The sequence below is a fragment of the Sclerotinia sclerotiorum genome, genomic scaffold, assembly GCF_000146945.2.
Source record: "Sclerotinia sclerotiorum 1980 UF-70 scaffold_1 genomic scaffold, whole genome shotgun sequence".
NCBI lineage: Eukaryota > Fungi > Ascomycota > Leotiomycetes > Helotiales > Sclerotiniaceae > Sclerotinia > Sclerotinia sclerotiorum.
In genome coordinates this window covers 1,311,534-1,330,096 of record NW_001820835.1, presented here as the reverse complement: position 1 = coordinate 1,330,096, position 18,563 = coordinate 1,311,534, and the positions used below count along the sequence as shown (strand labels likewise).

General features: G+C 40.4%; 5 protein-coding genes and 1 non-coding gene across 6 annotated transcripts; 3 read left to right on the top strand and 3 right to left on the bottom strand.

Annotated features, from left to right (window-relative positions):
- Window positions 1–1,672: 1,672 nt before the first annotated feature.
- Window positions 1,673–1,769, bottom strand: SS1G_14534. The gene has a single exon. It is a non-coding gene; the product is annotated as a tRNA-Ser (tRNA).
- A 386-nt stretch (window positions 1,770–2,155) lies between these two features.
- SS1G_00510 (predicted protein) lies at window positions 2,156–2,380 on the bottom strand (the record flags this gene model as incomplete). The annotated part of the gene is made up of 1 exon (XM_001598371.1): window positions 2,156–2,380. One exon carries the CDS (start codon window positions 2,378–2,380, stop codon window positions 2,156–2,158), a length of 225 nt encoding a protein of 74 aa, XP_001598421.1.
- A 1,600-nt stretch (window positions 2,381–3,980) lies between these two features.
- On the top strand, window positions 3,981–5,562 carry SS1G_00509 (hypothetical protein; the record flags this gene model as incomplete). The annotated part of the gene is made up of 7 exons (XM_001598370.1): window positions 3,981–4,068; window positions 4,284–4,550; window positions 4,601–4,690; window positions 4,738–4,859; window positions 4,906–5,051; window positions 5,101–5,329; window positions 5,407–5,562. 7 exons carry the CDS (start codon window positions 3,981–3,983, stop codon window positions 5,560–5,562), a joined length of 1,098 nt encoding a protein of 365 aa, XP_001598420.1.
- A 1,847-nt stretch (window positions 5,563–7,409) lies between these two features.
- Window positions 7,410–8,823, top strand: SS1G_00508 (predicted protein; the record flags this gene model as incomplete). Its single annotated transcript, XM_001598369.1, has 8 exons — window positions 7,410–7,436; window positions 7,518–7,592; window positions 7,658–7,729; window positions 7,795–8,022; window positions 8,131–8,199; window positions 8,284–8,385; window positions 8,458–8,700; window positions 8,767–8,823. 8 exons carry the CDS (start codon window positions 7,410–7,412, stop codon window positions 8,821–8,823), a joined length of 873 nt encoding a protein of 290 aa, XP_001598419.1.
- A 598-nt stretch (window positions 8,824–9,421) lies between these two features.
- Window positions 9,422–14,174, bottom strand: SS1G_00507 (hypothetical protein; the record flags this gene model as incomplete). The annotated part of the gene is made up of 3 exons (XM_001598368.1): window positions 9,422–9,486; window positions 9,582–12,912; window positions 13,137–14,174. The coding sequence occupies 3 exons, from the start codon at window positions 14,172–14,174 to the stop codon at window positions 9,422–9,424; spliced, it is 4,434 nt and encodes a 1,477-aa protein (XP_001598418.1).
- Window positions 14,175–14,729: 555 nt separating this feature from the next.
- On the top strand, window positions 14,730–17,264 carry SS1G_00506 (predicted protein; the record flags this gene model as incomplete). Its single annotated transcript, XM_001598367.1, has 1 exon — window positions 14,730–17,264. The coding sequence occupies one exon, from the start codon at window positions 14,730–14,732 to the stop codon at window positions 17,262–17,264; it is 2,535 nt and encodes an 844-aa protein (XP_001598417.1).
- Window positions 17,265–18,563: the final 1,299 nt, after the last annotated feature.

Here is an 18,563-nt window from a genome sequence, read left to right as displayed (position 1 = left end):
CTCATACATCAATATTCTAGAACTAATAATATGCAAATAGATCCACCTAAATAATCATAGGAAACGTAAATGGTTGATCCAGAGTCATCCCCTGGCAACCAAGAAAGCAAACCAAACTATCATCTCCCTGACCATTAATTTGCACCACAGACTTTTGAAACAACATCATGGCAAGAATGAATCGAAAACTGAAATAAAACGCTCAAGTGACATCCTATTATTCAGACGATGCATTAACTCTAGGGAAACAAAGTAGAGATGAACACGTGGAAGAAAGCTGACTGCCAGGATCCAGGATAGGGGTATTCCAGTTACTCCCACTGCAGTAATGAAAGGAACACACGAGTACCAATATGCATGATATAGGTAGATATGTTGCTTTTGTGGTGACAAATCAGCAAGGTCAAGGCACAAATTAATTGTAGTTGATCAGTGTATCCAAGAATCCGGACTGTAGGATATACTAGATGTTGTAAATTAAATAATCCAACTTAAATCCAGAAAATCTTATACAATCTGTATAGGATAAATTAAATCTTCAATAAGCTTAGATTACAATCCAAAAGAACCAGATTCTTGGACTGAATATCGATATCATATAATGACAATATTATATAATGATGATATCATATATTTCTATATTAATATTCAATCCAAAAATCCGGATGGCAATCTAGACTTTTTAATATTAGGATATCTAATCGAACTAGTCTAGAATTTTTATATTAAAAATTCCCTAATAGTCTATCTAGTCCATTAATATCATAGATTAGCCATTTAGACTGCCGTCCGGACTTTAAACGGTAAGACTACTGGATACACTGTAGTTGATTGGGGTAGTCATATGAGACCTGATGCTCGTCGGAATCCACAAAGTCTCTCCTTCCACGAAAATATGTAGTCATAATTACTGCTGCTTAGAGGGGGCATATGGGACGTCTCAAGCCCGTCGCGAACTCACTATCAGATCATTAACGCCGAAGAAATATTAGCCGGAGAGCCAAGACGCTTCTGAGACTTTGAACCGTATCTACCCAGTATAAAACGGTCTAGAAGCAATTATTGAAGAAGCAATTTGTTCACTCAATTTGTTATCCACTTTACCGTTTGTTACAGAATAGAAACAGCGTTGATAGTTATTTATCCACAATGCTCCATGTAAACAAGCGAATTTGAAAAGGGGTCAATAACTATGCACTTTTTGCAGGGGTAGGCGACCCCACATGCGAAACTAAGGCGTTCCATCACGGTTCCACACTCGTGCTGTCAGAAAGTATATGACTCCTTCCTAAACAGGCCTGAATTTGCGGGGAAAAACTCTAATTTGGCCAATGAATCTACTACTTTCCTTATATTCCACTTTATTTCTAGGGATTCTTAGAAAATGCTAGGAAAAGGTAAACAGAATGCTCGCTTATACCCACATTTATGCGATCTAATTCACGACCTTGCTATATTGAATATAGGAATAAAAGATCTACATCCTTTTTATCAAAAATGATACTGTTTAGGAAGGAGTCATATACTTACTGGCTGCACGAGTACATCGAACAAAGAAATGGACAGGGATCATGAAAATAGAAAAACATACCTACCTCCTCCTAATTAATAAAGCAAAAGAAACAATTCTGGGAATAAGAGCAGAGAAGTGGAAATGATAAAAATTGTAAAACGACACCTGTGTGATTCGAACACACGCTCCCGAAGGAAATGCCTGACTCTGCTTAAACAATAGCAGGGCATCGCGTTAACCACTCCGCCAAAGTGCCTGAGTGTAGTGATTGATGGATTCTTTCTTTGTTTCCTTATATAAGACTTATAATTTAACGCGATAAAATGCCAACCCCTCGAATGTGGTAATATTAATTATTAATGGCTTTCAAAGGAAATGCGTTCAAAATTACTCATGTATAGTTGGTAATATTTGTCACTTTGATCAATTTTTGTTGAAATTTGAATGCCAAATGTTTGGTATTAGGCCGCAGTGAGCACTGTCTTCAGCCATGTGCCACAAAGTTTGAGATAACTCCCACGATCCCTTCAACAGCGATATCCTACTAAAATTATTCCCACACTGGTTAAAACAGCAGATATTTCTACCACAATATTTATTTCATTACCGGCTTTCAAATATATCCTAACAGATCGAAGAGATTCAAGTCGTGAATCCCTCACTATATGCTCTGCATCCTTTACCAAAGAAAGCAACGCCCACCACAAAAGCACCCGCAGAGGGAATACATTTCAAATATTTCCCCTCCCATAGAGAATCACCGCCACCTTTCTTGTCGTGACTCAAAAGTTTGCAAGAAAGACATCGCGACGTCGTGGTGCCGCGGTAGGCAGGTTGCACTTGGTCGTTCGCAGCACAATCCAACATTATGCGATTGCGTGTAAACATCAATGATTCCGGCATACCTCGATGTATAGAAACGAAAATGCTGTCGGGTTGTACTGTTGCACCATGAATTTACTCATAATACCTGCAGAAGTTTGCTGGTCCATAATTGTCTCCGGTTGTCATGACTCAGTACCATTCTTCCTGCTCAGCAAGCCAGTTTCTGCAGGCTCTCTAAACCACAAATTACCCAAACTAGAGCACCGAAAGAAATTTGATGGCTCATCATTTCGTCCAAAGCTACAGTTGTGCATTTGTAAGGTTTCAAGTTGATGATACTGTCAAAATGTCAGCGCTCTTTTTACCATGGTTGCAAGGTTCGGATGCTATCGTCAGAATGCCGGGGCCAACCCCGCAAGCCTAAGTCTGGCTCTAGAACGGTCATCTGGATTGCCGGGGCTTATGAGTAAGCGAGCATTGCATAGGCCAGATCAGAGTTTTCACATCTATTTACTCTGTAGAATATTACATTTATCGTTCATCTCATTAATAAACTCAATAATTAAGCCGACACGGTGAAGGCATTGTTCTTGTAGGTGTGAAGAGGGCTGTCTTCTTAGTAGGCCCACAATCATCGTACTTGCCATATTAGGCCTAACAACGGTTCCACTGCTCTCACTAGTGCTCTAACCTTGACACGAGTGTGCTCAAACAACTTAGGCAAACCCCAAAACCAGCACAACATTATTCTCCTTAGTATCGCTTTTTTTAATAAAAAAAGAAAAAGGAAAACATTGAAGTTAATAGATCGCATGCTATATGCATCATCGAGTTTATTTTTTTCACATGACTACCAAGTAACTCTGCATTGTTGCAAGTTATGTTCTCCCCTCAAGTCAGGATGAGATTGACATTTCAATAAGGACTGGACGAAGTGAAAACATTGCCATACCTGGCCCAATATATCAATATCACCGTTTAGCTATAGCAAATAAATATTGCTGACAAGGAAATCATCTTCCACAACGTGTCTTATTATTAAGTACTCCTGGAATATACTGAGATTGGTCAAAGTACAGATTCACTACTCATAAGAATAACCCTCCCTATATGATCATCTTTCATGGCAGCTTCACATCGAGAATGAATCCAGCTAGATAATTGCTTGGCTACGCATTATGGATCATACCTAAGATAAAATTAAACCTCATGTTAATTACAACAGTGTTTCCAATTTAGGCTCATTTCTTAGAGTCCTCCACCCATCTTGGCATTTGCGGGGTGCTTAACACCCGAGCCGCCCTTATAATCACAATATATGAAAGAATTCTAATTTGGACATCACGGGTTGTGACAGCTCTTGCATTGATGGTCTAGTACTCCAATATTGATATTAGCCTATGTCACCGGGAAGTATGGGAAAAGGGGTTTTGATTGATGATGCTACTCATCTTGGGGATCGGGGTTCTCTAATGCTTGTACTTTATTGTTCCCTTTTTCCATCTTGGCTCATATCTTGAAACGGAACTGTGGAATCTTGGAGTATATATATAGTCAAGAACCTCATGCTAAAGTCTCGCTCATTCTCTCCAACATTCAAATCATTACATTTCTTGATTCATCATACCTTCTACCAGACAATATGCTTACGGTATCCAACCTTACGGCTTTGGCAGCTCTGCTAAGTCACATCAATGTGTCTATGGCTCAGGGTCAAGCTTACAGTCAATGTAGGCTGAATCACCTTAGGAAAGCAAATCACAGCTAACTCTTCTAGGTGGCGGTGTTGGTTGGAGTGGTGCTACAACTTGTGTAGCAGGATATACTTGCACATATTCAAAGTGAGTACATGTTTCAGTGCAAATTCACGGATGAAGCTAACACTTTTACAGTTCCTGTATGTTGAGACTCGGACAATAGCCGTATAACTCACTCATTTCATTAGATTACTCTCAATGCCTTCCTGGGTCTGCCACCTCTGCCCCCGCTCCTTTGACGACATTGGTTACCTCGAAAATATCCACAACTGCGGGAACAAGCCCAATTAGCACTGGCAGCAGTGTCAATGATAAATTCGTTGCACATGGCAAGAAATACTTTGGAGTCGCCACTGATCAAGGTCGTCTTACATCCGGCGATAATGCAGCTATCATCAAGGCCGATTTTGGACAAGTCACCCCAGAAAATAGCATGAAGTGGGACACAATTGAGGGTATGACTACATGGAAAGGTTTTAAGAAAAGTATTTCTGACAGTCAATAGCATCACAAAACAATTTCAACTTTGCTGGTGGCGATTACCTAGTAAATTGGGCGACAACTAATTCGAAGCTCATTCGTGGTCACACACTTTGTTCGTCATCTCATTTAGTCTGCAAAACTAAGAACTGACAATGATAGGCTGGTATTCTCAACTCCCAAATTGGGTCAGCTCGATTACATCTGCAGCTACACTCACAGCTGTCCTTGAACATCATGTCACACAGGAAGTGACTCGCTGGAAAGGAAAGATATACGCATGGGTATGTCATCACACCCGGTTTCTGCTCACAATATTAATCTTTTAAGGACGTCGTCAATGAGATTTTCAACGAAGATGGCTCCATGAGAACCAGCGTGTTCTATAACGTCCTCGGAGAAAGCTTTGTTTCCATCGCCTTTAAAGCCGCTCGGGCAGCTGACCCCAACGCAAAGCTCTACATCAATGATTACAAGTACTTGGCCCTTCCAATAATTTGTCAGAAGAAGCTAACAAGTTTACAGTTTGGACTCGGCTACCTACGCTAAACTTACCAAGGGTATGGTCGCACATGTCAAGACATGGATCGCTCAGGGAATTCCCATCGATGGCATTGGTTCACAATCTCATCTTCAAGCAGGCCAGGGATCAGCTGCATTGGGTGCTTTAACTGCACTTGCGGCTTCTGGTGTTAGTGAAGTTGCGGTTACAGAATTGGATATTGCAGGAGCAGCTGCTACTGATTATGTCAATGTAAGTTATATCTTTGACTCCCAAATCTCAGTGAAGAGAGGTTATCATTTTTGGAATGAATGCTAACTATTGAACAGGTCGTTAATGCTTGTTTGAGGGTGACTAAATGTGTCGGTATTACGGTCTGGGGTGTCCGTGATCCAGACTCATGGCGCGCAAGCTCATCTCCATTGTTGTTTGATGCCAACTTTGCTCCAAAGGCTGCTTATAATGCCATATTGGCAGCTTTGTAGGTGAAATGCTGCGAGCTTGGATTCAATGGAGGTCGTTGATACAGGAAACTGTAGGATGGATATCGATGTATATAGTTGAGATTTGAAATATGCTACGGAATTATATTTTTCCAACTTTTCTTACCATATATCGGTTTATGCATCAGATGTTTAGCTGCAAACTCTAAATATTACTCAGCCTATCCTTTTTGTCCTTGACCGCCGTCATCTTTGACCGTTCTGACTGACATATAACCGTCCCGCATTGCGTACAAATACAACCCAGTGAACAAAAGCTATAAGGTCGCACTGAATTTGACGAAAGAATTCTGGGACACGACGACCCCTTCCCCTGGTATCTCCCAAATCCAATAAAGGGAAAGGAGTCATGATCAAAGATTCTTCGTGAAATCGTTTTCAGCAATCATTCGAGGTTAGGAAGAGAGTGGGCCTACCGTGCCACTAGTACGAAATGGGCAATCGATCATCATAATTTCCTCACAGACCTCAAACTTAAAAAAACGGCGTCCTCGACCAAATAGTCTGCATTTCATTGCAATACTGGAATGCAATGGTGCATTTTCCGACTTCCTTGCCAATGGCGGACTAGGCTTTTTAGCAAGCGCGACCATGGCTTACAACATCACACCTACCCATCAACCTGCTCCGATCTCTCAGGATTCATACTGCGCAATAGTTTCAATGAGGCATGACTTGGAGCAAAAGAAACAATTCCAGACTCATGCTCGAAGACATAGAATCTCTAGGTTTGACCACCTTACAATTGTCACCGATGAACTGCCCGCTGTTACCTATCCATACACTTTTTATATCTTTTGAGAAATTTTTGTATACTATTACTTGTCTGTCCTGTTCTTAGCTGGCAATGAGTACGTAACAGTGGAATGTCTATGTTTGGAAAAAAAAAATTTACATTTATATGTCCAAAGAAAGCCACGCTATTGACTGGCTGAGTGGTCTATAGGCGGAGGGCTTTTTATATAGATGAGTCGCACTGATCCGCCCGGGAAAGTTCTGGGACGCAGCCTTATTATCTAGTAGTGCGCATCTGTGTTGTTCTAGGGTGTCCAATTGTAGGAATGAAGGTTTGGAGAAAAGAAAGGGATCCAATGTGAGTCCGCGCTTGACTCGATAAATTATGATTGAGCTCGAAACTACCAATAAGTCACAGACAAATCGCCGCTTATCTATAGCTAAGAATGCGTAGTGCAAACACATGATTCAGGTCTTGGTGGGACCACATATCCTCCTCCCGGCACCTTCTTTGCGGGGCTAGTAGTGTCCGGGAGGTCTTCCTGCAAAACAGGAGATGAGATCAATTTTACCGACGGGCGCAGTCTGCTGATCCAGGACAACTTCGAAATTCTAAACATCAAAAATTCTCTGCTACAGTAACATGGAAAAGCAGAGTCTCATGCCGACTGGTAACTCGATCCTCTTGGTTCAATAATTCGTTCTTGCACGGCGTCTAGATTCATCACAACTTACGAACTGAACACGCTTTTTGGTTGTGAATGGTAAATATGCAATACGGCCAATAAGTTTATATTGTCTCAGAAAAGTACCGTAGACAAAATTTCTGGCTGTACGCGAAGGAACTTTTTTGATTATAAGTATTCCCATACCATATCCTCAAATAATCTCAACATCATCTCGTCCGCATTCTACAAGGAAGTTCCCAATCAAAAATCTTCTTACTAGAATACCATTCCATAACACTTTCGTTATCCTAAATTACCAAGTCACATAACCATTACTCATTGCTTCTCGAGTAAGCAGGGAGTACTAATTCTTTCCTGCATCGATAAATTTTACTTCTCAAAGTAGTATTTATCCATTCATTCAAAATGCCTTCCCAACGTGCGAATGGAAAGGTGTGCATTCTGACCCAATTGCTTCTAATTTTCATTTTCCTCGAGCACAAGAAAGAAACAGCTTGAATACTGACTGAATAGGCTCAAAAGCGCAGTGGTAAACTTCAAGAATTGAAGGAACGTCGTGAGCAGGTTGAGAAGAAGAGAGCACAAGATGTAAGAACTTTCTTATTTGATTTGGAACCACAGTACTATTTTTAGATACTAATTATCATCTGCAGTTGACTAGTAAACCTGCCGCAAAGATGGTCACATCCATTGCGGAAAAGCCTAGAAATCAAGTTCTTGTCTCAGTATGTCCTGCCAGACCATCTTTATTATATGTGACTAGTTACTTTGTGCTGATAATAATATCCAGAGCCTTGCTAAGCCCTTTGCTATGAGCTCCCTCCCTTGTATCCGTAAGGTTAAGGGAACCTCAAAGGCCGAGAAGAAAGCCAAAGAAGAAGCTGTTGCCGCCGCTAAAAAGAAGCGCGAGATGGAAGAGAGGGAAGAGGGAGAAATTGACAGCGATGACGATGAGGGAATGTTGACTGGTCACATGAACGATCACAATCAAAGCCAAAGACATACGCCAGCCAGCAATGTGGGTTGAACTCCCATCCCAAGCTCTAATTTGCCCCATTAGTTAGAATGTAGACGTAGGCCATAAAATAATTTGCAACCAGAATTACATGCTGACTACTCTAACTAGAAGACTAATAAGGCCAAGCCAGCTGCCCAGACCATTCAACGTCCGCCAGACAGAACTAGAGACGAAACGGTACGTATTCTAACCTTATACTTGATTGGCTCCTCCAGTAGAAGCGAATTCTCGATAAAATAATATGCTGATATTATTTGCTAGAAATCTGGAAACAGCAAGAACAATGGGGCTAGAGATGTCAAAAATCCACAACCTGAAGCCCTAAAATTCCGTAACAGGCCTCAAAATTTGCAAAAGCCAAAGGTAAGCCGTGCAATACAGCTGAGTATTAGTGTTTTCTTTAACAATAAAATAATATACTAAACATTTGTCCAGGAGCTTGATGTGAAGACATCTTCAGCTAAGCGCACGTTGTTCGACTCCGATGATAGTTCTAGCTCAGATGGGAAAATCTTCAAGCCTACCAAAAAGCAGAAAACAACAAAGGCTGGAATGGACTTTGAAAATCTTCCTACAAAGCGTAAGCATGTCGAGGAAGAGGAAGAACCACCACGTGATCCTGTAAAGAAACAAAAGATCACCGAAGAAGTCAAAAAGCCTGTCAAAAAGCCTGCCACCGTAAGTACACCCACATCCTTTCCTAATCCAGGGTCATAGGCTGTGTCTTACTAACGTATGAAACAGGTTCCTGTAAAGCGCGCTCCTATCGTCAAGGAGACGAAGTACCGTATGATTGATTGATTGATTGATTGATTGATTGATTTTATTAACGTCCATCTTCAGTCCAAGACTATATAGGACGGCTAGGCCCTAAGGGCCTAACGGGTCACTTTTTAATTTACAATATTGGATATGATCTAATTGGGGAAGTGAAAACAAATGCTGGGGAACAGTGCCCGCTCATTATACGCATTGCATATAATAAAAAGATTTTGAAAATCAAGAAATTGTGAGGAGGTCAAACCCCTCTCTTATTTCCTCAACTGCTTCTTCTTCATTCTCTTCTCCTCTCTCCTCTTCCACTACTACTCCTTCCTCTATTACTTCTTGTTCAAGAGTCCTTGCTAGATGCCATGCCCTTGTAGCGATTTTAGTGATATTGATAAATTTGATAGCTAATTCGATACCTATTTTTGTATGCAATAGGAATTGTATAGTGTTTTTGGATAATGGTATCTTCTTAAAGATCTCTTTTCTTTTTGTTTTATATATAGGACAGCTAATAAGGAGGTGTTGTGGTGCCTCAATATTACTGCATATACATTTGTTACTGGTGAGTTTGAAACGATGTAAGTAGGATTTGATATATCCGTGACCTAATTTGAGTTGAAAGAATGCGCTAGCAGTATTTCGAGTAGTTCCGCTTGGTAGCTTGATTTTGGAACCTATTTTCCATGAAAACAGCTTCGAGTAAGTTGATGGGGATTGGTTTGATCTGAGTTCGTATTGTTTGAGAGTATCAAGCCATTGATCTGAGGCATATTCTTTGACAGTCATACCTAGTAGTCCAAAGCTTGTTTCGTTCGAGGTAGGTTGTATTGTGGTTGCTTCCTTGGCTAGCTTATCTGCTAGCTCATTTCCTTCAACTGAGGTATGACCAGGAACCCAATTTAAGGAGATTTCGGCTCCTTTTGCTCTGATAACTTCTGCTGCTTTGATCGCTCTTATCTGATTGGCTTGTCCTGGGTGATCTGAAGGAGTTTTTAAGCGGTATAAACCAGCTTGATTATCCGAGTAGATTTTGAACTTTTGACCAGTATAAGCGATTGAGCTAGCGTATTCAATAGCTCTTGTAACTCCAAAAAGCTCTCCATTATATACCAATTGATTAGTACCAATATTGCTTCGCTCTTGATATAGAATTCGATTATTTGATTGTATAGCTACTATGCCTACTCCAATACCTATTCCCTTTTCGGTGGAGGAGGCATCAGTGTAAATATAGGTGGTATCTTTATCCCTATGTTTGAAAACAATATTATGAAGAATGGCAGCATCTTCTTTTGACGAATTGCTAATGTTAACTCGGAAGGGGGTTTCTCTTTTCCATGGGGGGAAGTTAAAATGAATGATCTTTTCGAGTGAGGAAGGGTTGAAGTCCTGGTTTATCGATTCTTTGATTTTATCCAGTTGAGTAGGTTTATATCGTTTTCTTCGAGGGGTAGAGATCGCATCCAAATTGGCTTGATATTGGATTAGTGATGCTTTTTCGATATTGATTGGATGATTTGGTGAAAGTTTAGCTAAACGGAATGCGTATTGCCTAATATTCGAGTCTAATCGAATTTTTGAGGGTTTTAAGCCTGCTTCTACTTCCATTGGAGGAATTGGAGCAGTTTTGAATACTCCTAATATCTTTCGAAGAGCTAGATTTTGAAGTGATTGCATCATATCCTTGAAATGGGCTTGGCCTCTCCACCAAATCACTGATGCGTAATCGGCTATACTGGTCACACATGCTATATATAACTGTCTAAGAGCTTTCGGACTGAGGCCCTTTTCGATATTAGCTAATCGGGCCATTCGATGGAAGGCTCCTTTTGCTTGTGTGATTCGAATATTAACATGTTGATTGAATTTGAGGCTCGGGTCGAACCATATTCCCAACCATCTAATTAGAGATTGAGGTATAATTATTTCCGAATTGGGTAGTTTGATTGGGTAGTTTTTCGTCAATTTGGATGATGAAAAGTGCATTAGCTCTGTTTTTGCTAGGTCGAATTGAATAGCATTCTTTGAGCTGAGTTCGTAGATTTGTTTTGTAGCTCTCTCTAGAGATTTGATATTCTTTTTCCATGTAGATGAATTGGTGATTAGGGCAATATCATCAATATAGGAAAGAAATTTGATCGAATTGGATAAAAAGAGGTCCCTAATGTATATAAGGAAGAGAATTGGAGAAATTGGACTGCCTTGTGGTATTCCGGTCGAAATTGGCTTGAAAGATTCGATTTGGTTATTAAAGGATAGTTTTAGTTGTCTTTGTTGAAGAAATGAAGCTATCCAGGAGATGAGATTCGTCGGTAGTCTTAACTTCTTGCAGATATCCAGTAGTCGATTTTTTGAAACGTGATCGAATGCTCCCTTTATATCCATAAATAATATTGAGGTCTTCTTGTTAGCTTGCTTGTTTCTTTCGATTTCTGTTGTTAATAGAAGTGCAGCATCGATTGCTGATTTCTTTTGGCGGCCTCCTATTTGACTCTTGTGTAGAAGGTGGGTAGTTTCCGCTAAATATCCTAATCGTTGAGCTAGAATCCTTTCACTAATTTTTCCCAGACAGTTTAAGAGTGCAATCACTCTATATGCTTTTGGAAGTGAGTAATCAGGTTTTGAGGCTTTCTTTAGAATAGCTCCAGTAGCTTGTTTCCAGCATTTAGGGTGATATCCGAGATTGAGGAGTTTGCTGAAAAGAGTAAAAAAGATCTGTGGGATTGCTTTGTAGGCCTTTGTAATGATTTCTTGAGTGATCCCATCTGGACCAGGGGTCTTTCCTTGTATCTTAGCTGAGCAGGCATTACTTAATTCGATTTGAGAGAGATTGGGCCATTCCCATTTCTTGGATTGTTTATACCCTACCCATTGTGGTTTTAGAGTAGTAGGAGGGGGAGGGAATAAAGTCGATCTGAAAGCAGAGCATTTTCCTTCAAAAGAGCTTTCTGATGAAATATCCGGTATCCTTTGATCTTGGAAGTCTTTGGTATAGGTCATTGCTTTGAAAACTGTCTGTGTATCCTCCTTTTCTAGGAAATCATTCCAATGATCCTTTTTTGCTGTTTTAATAGCTTGAAAGTATTTGTTTCTAGCAATTCGATATTCTTCCTTAAGATTAGGGTTCTCTCGATTTGATTCGATTGATTGCTTTGCTTTTCCTAGCTCTTTTCGAAGATTTTTCAACTCGGGTGACCACCATGGTTTAGCTCTTTTGATTGAAACAACTTTGGGTATACACCTTTCTGTTGCTTTTTGGATAATCCTTGTAAGTTCGCTTGCTGCTTGATCTAGAATTGAATGGGAATTGTCTCTTTCTTTCAAGAAGTTTAGTGAGTCCTCTTCCGTAGAAGTTATTGAGTCTAAAATAGAAAAAGTAGGGGAATACAGGGATTCCAATTTTAGTATTGATTCAAAATTTTCCCAGTTGGCTAGCTTTGTATTGAATCTAGTTATTGATTCTGAATTGAGGGCGTTTAAGTCTTCTTTTCCTTTCAGTTCGAATAGTATTCCTGCATGGTCGGATCCTGTATCTGAAAGAGTTTGCCAGTTGTGAATTTGGGGAGAGATTCCTTCTGACGCTAGTGTTAGATCAAGGACACTTGGATTAAGGAGATTAGTTCGATAGAAAGTGCTGATTCCGGGCTCGTTTAGAAGAATGAGATTCTGATCTTCAAACCATTCTGCTAATTGATCAGCGTTTCCGCTTTTCTTTGAAAAAGGATCCCACCATGGGTGGTGGGCATTGAAGTCGCCAAGGAGGATAGTTTCTTGTGTGATAGATATATCATATAAACATCTTTCAATTGTGAAACCTTTCTCTTTAGCTTGATCAGCCTCGTTGTATATATTGATAATTTGAAAGGTTTTATCTCCATTTTGACAATTAAAGATTTGTATATCAGGATCTATTGGGGAATCGGGAGCTAGGTTGATTGTGGCTTGAAGAGTTTTTGAAGTGTATAGTAATGTACGAGGTCGAAAGTTAGAATCGAATCTTGGTAGTGTTTGTATGAAATTAGAGTGTATAATAGATCTTGAATTTGAGTAATCGATTCCATTTTTGATAATCCAAGGTTCTTGAATCATAATAAGATCGATATTGAGTTCTATTGCAAGCTGTAGAACGTTCTCTGTAGCTTGTGAGCTCTTATTAAGATTTATTTGAAGAATTCGAATATTAGTGTAACTCATAAGTTGGTGTTATTTGCTTTTTGTTGGATTGCTTGATAGATTTCGCAGGTTCTTGAATTTGCTGTATGCTTTCCTTGGCAGTTCGAGCATTTAGCAGCGAGATGTTGGCAGAACTTTCCTCTGATATTGCAGACTACACATAGATGTACTGATGTGATATGTTTGCCTCCACATAGTCCACAAGAGGGATCCCTTCTGCAATGTGTATCCTGATGTCCGAATCCTTGGCATTTTTGGCATTGTGTAGTTGGTTTGGATTCGTAGAACTTTTCTACTCTTGTACTAGTGCCAGCGATATATAGTCGTTTCCGAATGGCTAGCTCTGCTTCTGATTTTGTTGCAAAAGCAATCACTATTGCTCCTTCCCGTTGATGAGCTCTTTTTGATGATGGTGTAAGCCAAAAAGGGGTTCCTATGGGCTTGAATTCTGGATTGAAGGTTTTGATTTCCTCAAGAATGAGGTCCATTCCTCTTGTTCCAGAAAATTCTTTTATAGGGATTTTATGAATAATGACCTTATGCCATTCTTGATCCTTTTGAATTCTTTCGAATTTGATGAGATTACTCCAGATTGCCTTTTTTTCTAATAGAAGTTGTGATGTGAAAGGTGCATTTGTAGTAATTATTATATTTCTATTCAGCGATAGAGTTACTCCTGCTATAACCGGGCCTTTAATTCCAGTTTTCTGGAATGCTTCGTTTATTTGGTTTCGAATTGATATAGGTGAAAAGGAGGTAATGTTCGTGATCTCTGGTTTGATCAGGATTAAGCGTCTTTGTGTGATTTCGATCTTCTTATCTATTGGGGAGGATCTAATAGTTTTTCCCTTGCCTACTAGGTTCCATTCTCCTTCTTTTGTTATTGCTGCATATGTCGATTTAGTGGTTGGTGTATTGATTGGCAAGGGAGCTTTGGTTAGGGCTTTAGCTTGAGTTTCGATTTTCCGTGTAGCGGATTCTAGATGAGTGATTTGGGAGGTGATGATATTGGAGGCGGTGGTGAGCTTTCCTTTTTCGGTATATTCTCTAAAGATCTCTAGGAGATCTAATAGCTTCGATTGCTCATCACATGATTGAGAAAGAGTTGACGCTAATACTATAAGATCTCTTGCTTTTAAGATAGCTTCCTTAGGTGTAGTTGGATTGTTTTTTATTCTGGGTTGTTTATTCTGATTGCTAAGGGGCATTGTAGGGCCACGTTTCTTATTCTGATTAAATATATAGGTAGTATTGGTTGTATCTTGAGTAATAAAGGGGTCACTAAGTAGATTGAAGTCTTCAACTCTTCTTCCAGAACTGGTTGGCTGATTGGTTGGTAGACTAGGGCTAGAGATTTCGAATTGAGGGTTTTCAGAGGGCGGGGGAGGGCTTGAGGGTATTGGGGTACCTAGAATAACAGTAGGATACGTGTTTGGTATGATGGAGGCTTCGGGAGAAGCCTCCATCATAGCTGTATCCTTGAGTATTGATGGATTGTTGAAGTTATTCATATTGAGGATCTTATTCTGATAGTTTGAGGTGAAAATTTTACGCGAATTTTCGTGCGAGTTTCGTGTTTGGAGCGCCGACGACAGTATCACAACAACTACTGGTCAGAATCACTTGGGGGCAGTTGCAATCAATTTGGTTTAATAGCTATGATCTAGATCGATCGCGAAAGGGTCGTATTTCGAAGAAAAAGTTTCCTTCGAAATTTGTTGTGTGTAAATCCGACGAAGTACCGTATGGATACTAGTAAAAATATGTTTAACTTCAGTGCTTCTCTATCTTCCAAGGAGCCAGCACCAAAGAAGGGTTCCATACAGTCTGGAGATGTTTCTGAGAAATCGAAGGGTCTTGGTAAGAAAGATACAAAGACTGTAGGAAACCTTTATATAATCACTTGTATCAAAAAAAGACTAATGATTCAACAGGCACCTTCATCTACTCCATCAACAGGTGTATCATCTGAAATCCAATCTCTCCCAGTAGCCTCAACCGCTAAGAGATCTCAGAATTTGGCATCAACTGCGGCACCTCAACCAACTCAAAGCTCTCCTTCAGTCTTCACCAACATTTCTGACGGAGCCAAATCCCGTCGTCGAGGCGCACCTGTCGCTTCTAGTGTTGAAACCACAATACATCAAACCGCATCATCTTTACAGTCTCCTGCGGCAGCAGCTACAAAATCTGGCAAGTCTAGATCATCAATTGTAGCGAAATCGATGCCTGTGGCAAAGAAAGTAGTTAGCACCAGAAAAAAGAGCGACAAGCTTGCAACTGCACCATTATCCTCATCTGTCAAGAAAGTGCAAGGCACTGAAGTCAACATAAAGGAGGAATTAAAGCAAGAGAAAGTGGAGGCTCCTAAGCAGCCAAAGTTCGTGGTCGAAGTAAGTCGATCTCTTGCAGTAGAGCTGGATCTAGAGCAAGACGCATTGTTGGAAAAAGACATGGATGAGCATATGGCTAACGTTGATCCCAAGGTTGCTACTGCAGTCAAGGCGCAACAGCAAAGAAATCACGGATTTTTCAGGGAATCCAACAAACAAGATGTGAAATCGGATAAAACGTCAGTTGAAGATAATGGCTTTGGCGTGTTTAGAGATATCCAAAAGACTATCAAACTTCAACCTTCTCCAAACTCGATGGACGATGCAGGCTTTGACGAGCTTGAGATGGACTTGGAGAAGGCTTTTGAGGCCCGAAAACAATTACAGTTAGCTACCGAAGCTTCGCTTGCTTTCCACGATGGATATGTTCCATCATCAAACCAGCAGTCAGTCGATTCCACCGACGAATCTCCAACCAAAGGCGGCTCTACCGGAAGCGAAGACCCAGCCATGCAACAAGATGACTTTGAAATCAACAGCCCCTCTACTAGCACTAACTCAAGTACCAATACCAATACTACTGTCGCAACCAGCGCCCCCTCTTTATTGGATCAAGACACTACATCTCCACCAGTTCCAAAGACTATTGGTGGATTTGCACAAGATTTTCAGTTTGCTAGGGACAGAGACTATGAATTCGATATGTCTGATGAAGATGAGGATGATGATGTTATCATACCTAAAGATAGAACACCAAATCCATCTCCGGTTCTTCCTCTCCATGCCGAAGAAGGTGATAGTCTTGAGGATGCAGAATTAGAACTGGAATTGGAACTGGAACTGGAACTAGAATTGGAACGGCAACTGGAACAGGAGTTGGAACAGGAATTAGAGCTTCAGGTTCAAGCATCCGAGGCAACTGCCCAAGAAAGTGAGATAACACAATCCGCACCATCACCCGATTCTTCTTCCTCATTGGATGCAATTGCAAAACAACAGGAAAGTTTACTTGCTCAGACTCTTGAACAGGACCACTCAAACGAAAATCTTTCGGAAAACATCTCCAAGCCTTGTGAGAACTCAACTAAGCCTACCAATGATGCTTTGGACAACCACTTTGAAGATGAAATGAAGGGCAATGAGCCGTCCCCGGCGGACACTTCATTGAAGGAATTTAAAGATACCTCAGCATCTGTACAGCAGCTTTCGCCGCCTTCCTCTAATAAAGACAATATTTTCGACTCTGATGGAAAACTCAACAATCAAGTCGGAGCTGATATTCCTTGCCCCGATGAATTTGGAGCGAATATTGGACCTTATGTTGGTCCAGATGGATTCATTGGGTTACCTCCGCTTGATGATACTACTGATGCAGCTTGTTTATCTGACGAATCCGACGACTCTGATGATTCTGATGACGAGGACATCGAAATGTTAGAAAGTAGTCCATCTGAGGTTATTATTATAGATGATGCACCAGAGACCGAGGGTATCACGATGATGGATGCAGCCGACGAGGAGATTTACCGGAAACATAGGGTTCAACCAGAGCTGTCTGACGTAGTCGTAGAGGAAGGTTCAATTGACTTCGAAAAGCTAAAAGCCGAAAAAATAGCTGCCAGGAACGAACTCGACATTCTGCAGGAAGAGGCTCAGTTCGAGATTGTAATATCGTTCGATCGTGCAGCTCTCCTACGAGACTTAGGTATCTCTAAGGGGCGCATCACCAGCTACATGAAAGTCAACCGAGGATACGAGCCTCATATTGGTCCATGGCCTACCAAACGAGCTGAAATTGGGATGGAGATTGATAGTAGCAATGACGAATCTTCAGATGATGAAGAGTTTTATGAGGAAGATGACAAGGTGAAGCATTATCAGGGATTTCAATACAGGAGATTTGAATTTGACCCCCTTGATACCACCGTTGCTGACTCTAATGCTCATCCTTTTGGTCCTATCTAATTAGGGATGATGGAGCCGACTTCATCTTTCTCTTTGCTCTGGTCTTGCTAATTGAGCTTCGCATATTGCAGACTCGGGACTGCAAAAATTTATCGAAGAAATATCCAATTTTCTCGCAGCCATGATTGTGGCGTGAAATATACCACTCAAACATTAAAAAAAAGAAAAAGGAAAAACAGAATCTTAATATTAAATCGCTTCTTCGCTATCGATTTTTCTTTTCTCCATTTTATCAACGCGATTACTTTCTGCACAGCTGATACTCCCTGTATGCGATGTGTTTTTACGACTTGAGAGTCTGTCCGGCTAAAGCGATGATGGAATGCCTTGTATGGGTTACAATTTACCATTTTGATTTACGATTTACTGTACTGTTATTTCACGATACCCTGCATGTGTCATGGCACAATGCCGAGTCTGTTAGATTTCTGACGATAGCGGAGCGTCATTATGGTTACGATTTACTATATGCGAGTTTTGACCTGTGATGCACTTTCTGTTTGAGTTTATAGGTGATGCAAATATGGATGATTTTCTTTTAGATGTTTGCAGTTTAGATTCGGATTTGGAATCTTCCCGCGTTGGTGATTTTATTTGGTGCTTTGGTTCGTTATTTGGTTTACAGAAGGGAAGAAATGAAAGAGGAAGGTGGTGGATGTGATGAGCGAAATGTATAGGAAACGGGCAGGAATATTGGGCTGCTTTAATCTTAAGGGCAGGGTTTAGCCATCTTGAGAACTAAGGTTGTGTTTTGGCGGTATAGCGGGATGGGAAGGAAGGAATAGATGGATAGCATATAACGAGAGTTTTGTGCAGAAAAGAAACACGAACGGAGGATCCAGACAGATCACTGGGGACCGAGAAAGTTAAGAAGCTTTAGGTCTGGCTAGCCTAAAGTAGAATCAGCTTTTAAGGGAACCCGTTGACTGAATCATTAGATTGCGGAAAGAATAGGGGTTTGCTTTGTGGGTTAATGAACTGTATTTCAAACAGGTCTTCTAAGAAGTGTCCTTGAACAAAGGATGGTACGGAGATAGGATTTATCATATACCTCTGAAAAAGGGTGATTTATATGTAAGAAAAATTGATTGAAAAACCTCTTCATTGTTACTCGCATTTATTGGTTAATATAAATATATTTTTAGTCACTTGCAAGTGAAATCATGATTCTCTGCAAAAACTTGTGTAAATTTCTCGCTAAATTTGATCTAGATTGTCATTTCCGTAAAAAACATCCTTTTTCTAAATATTAGTCTTACGCAGTAATAATTGGAATATGTAGTTCTCATTATACTCTGA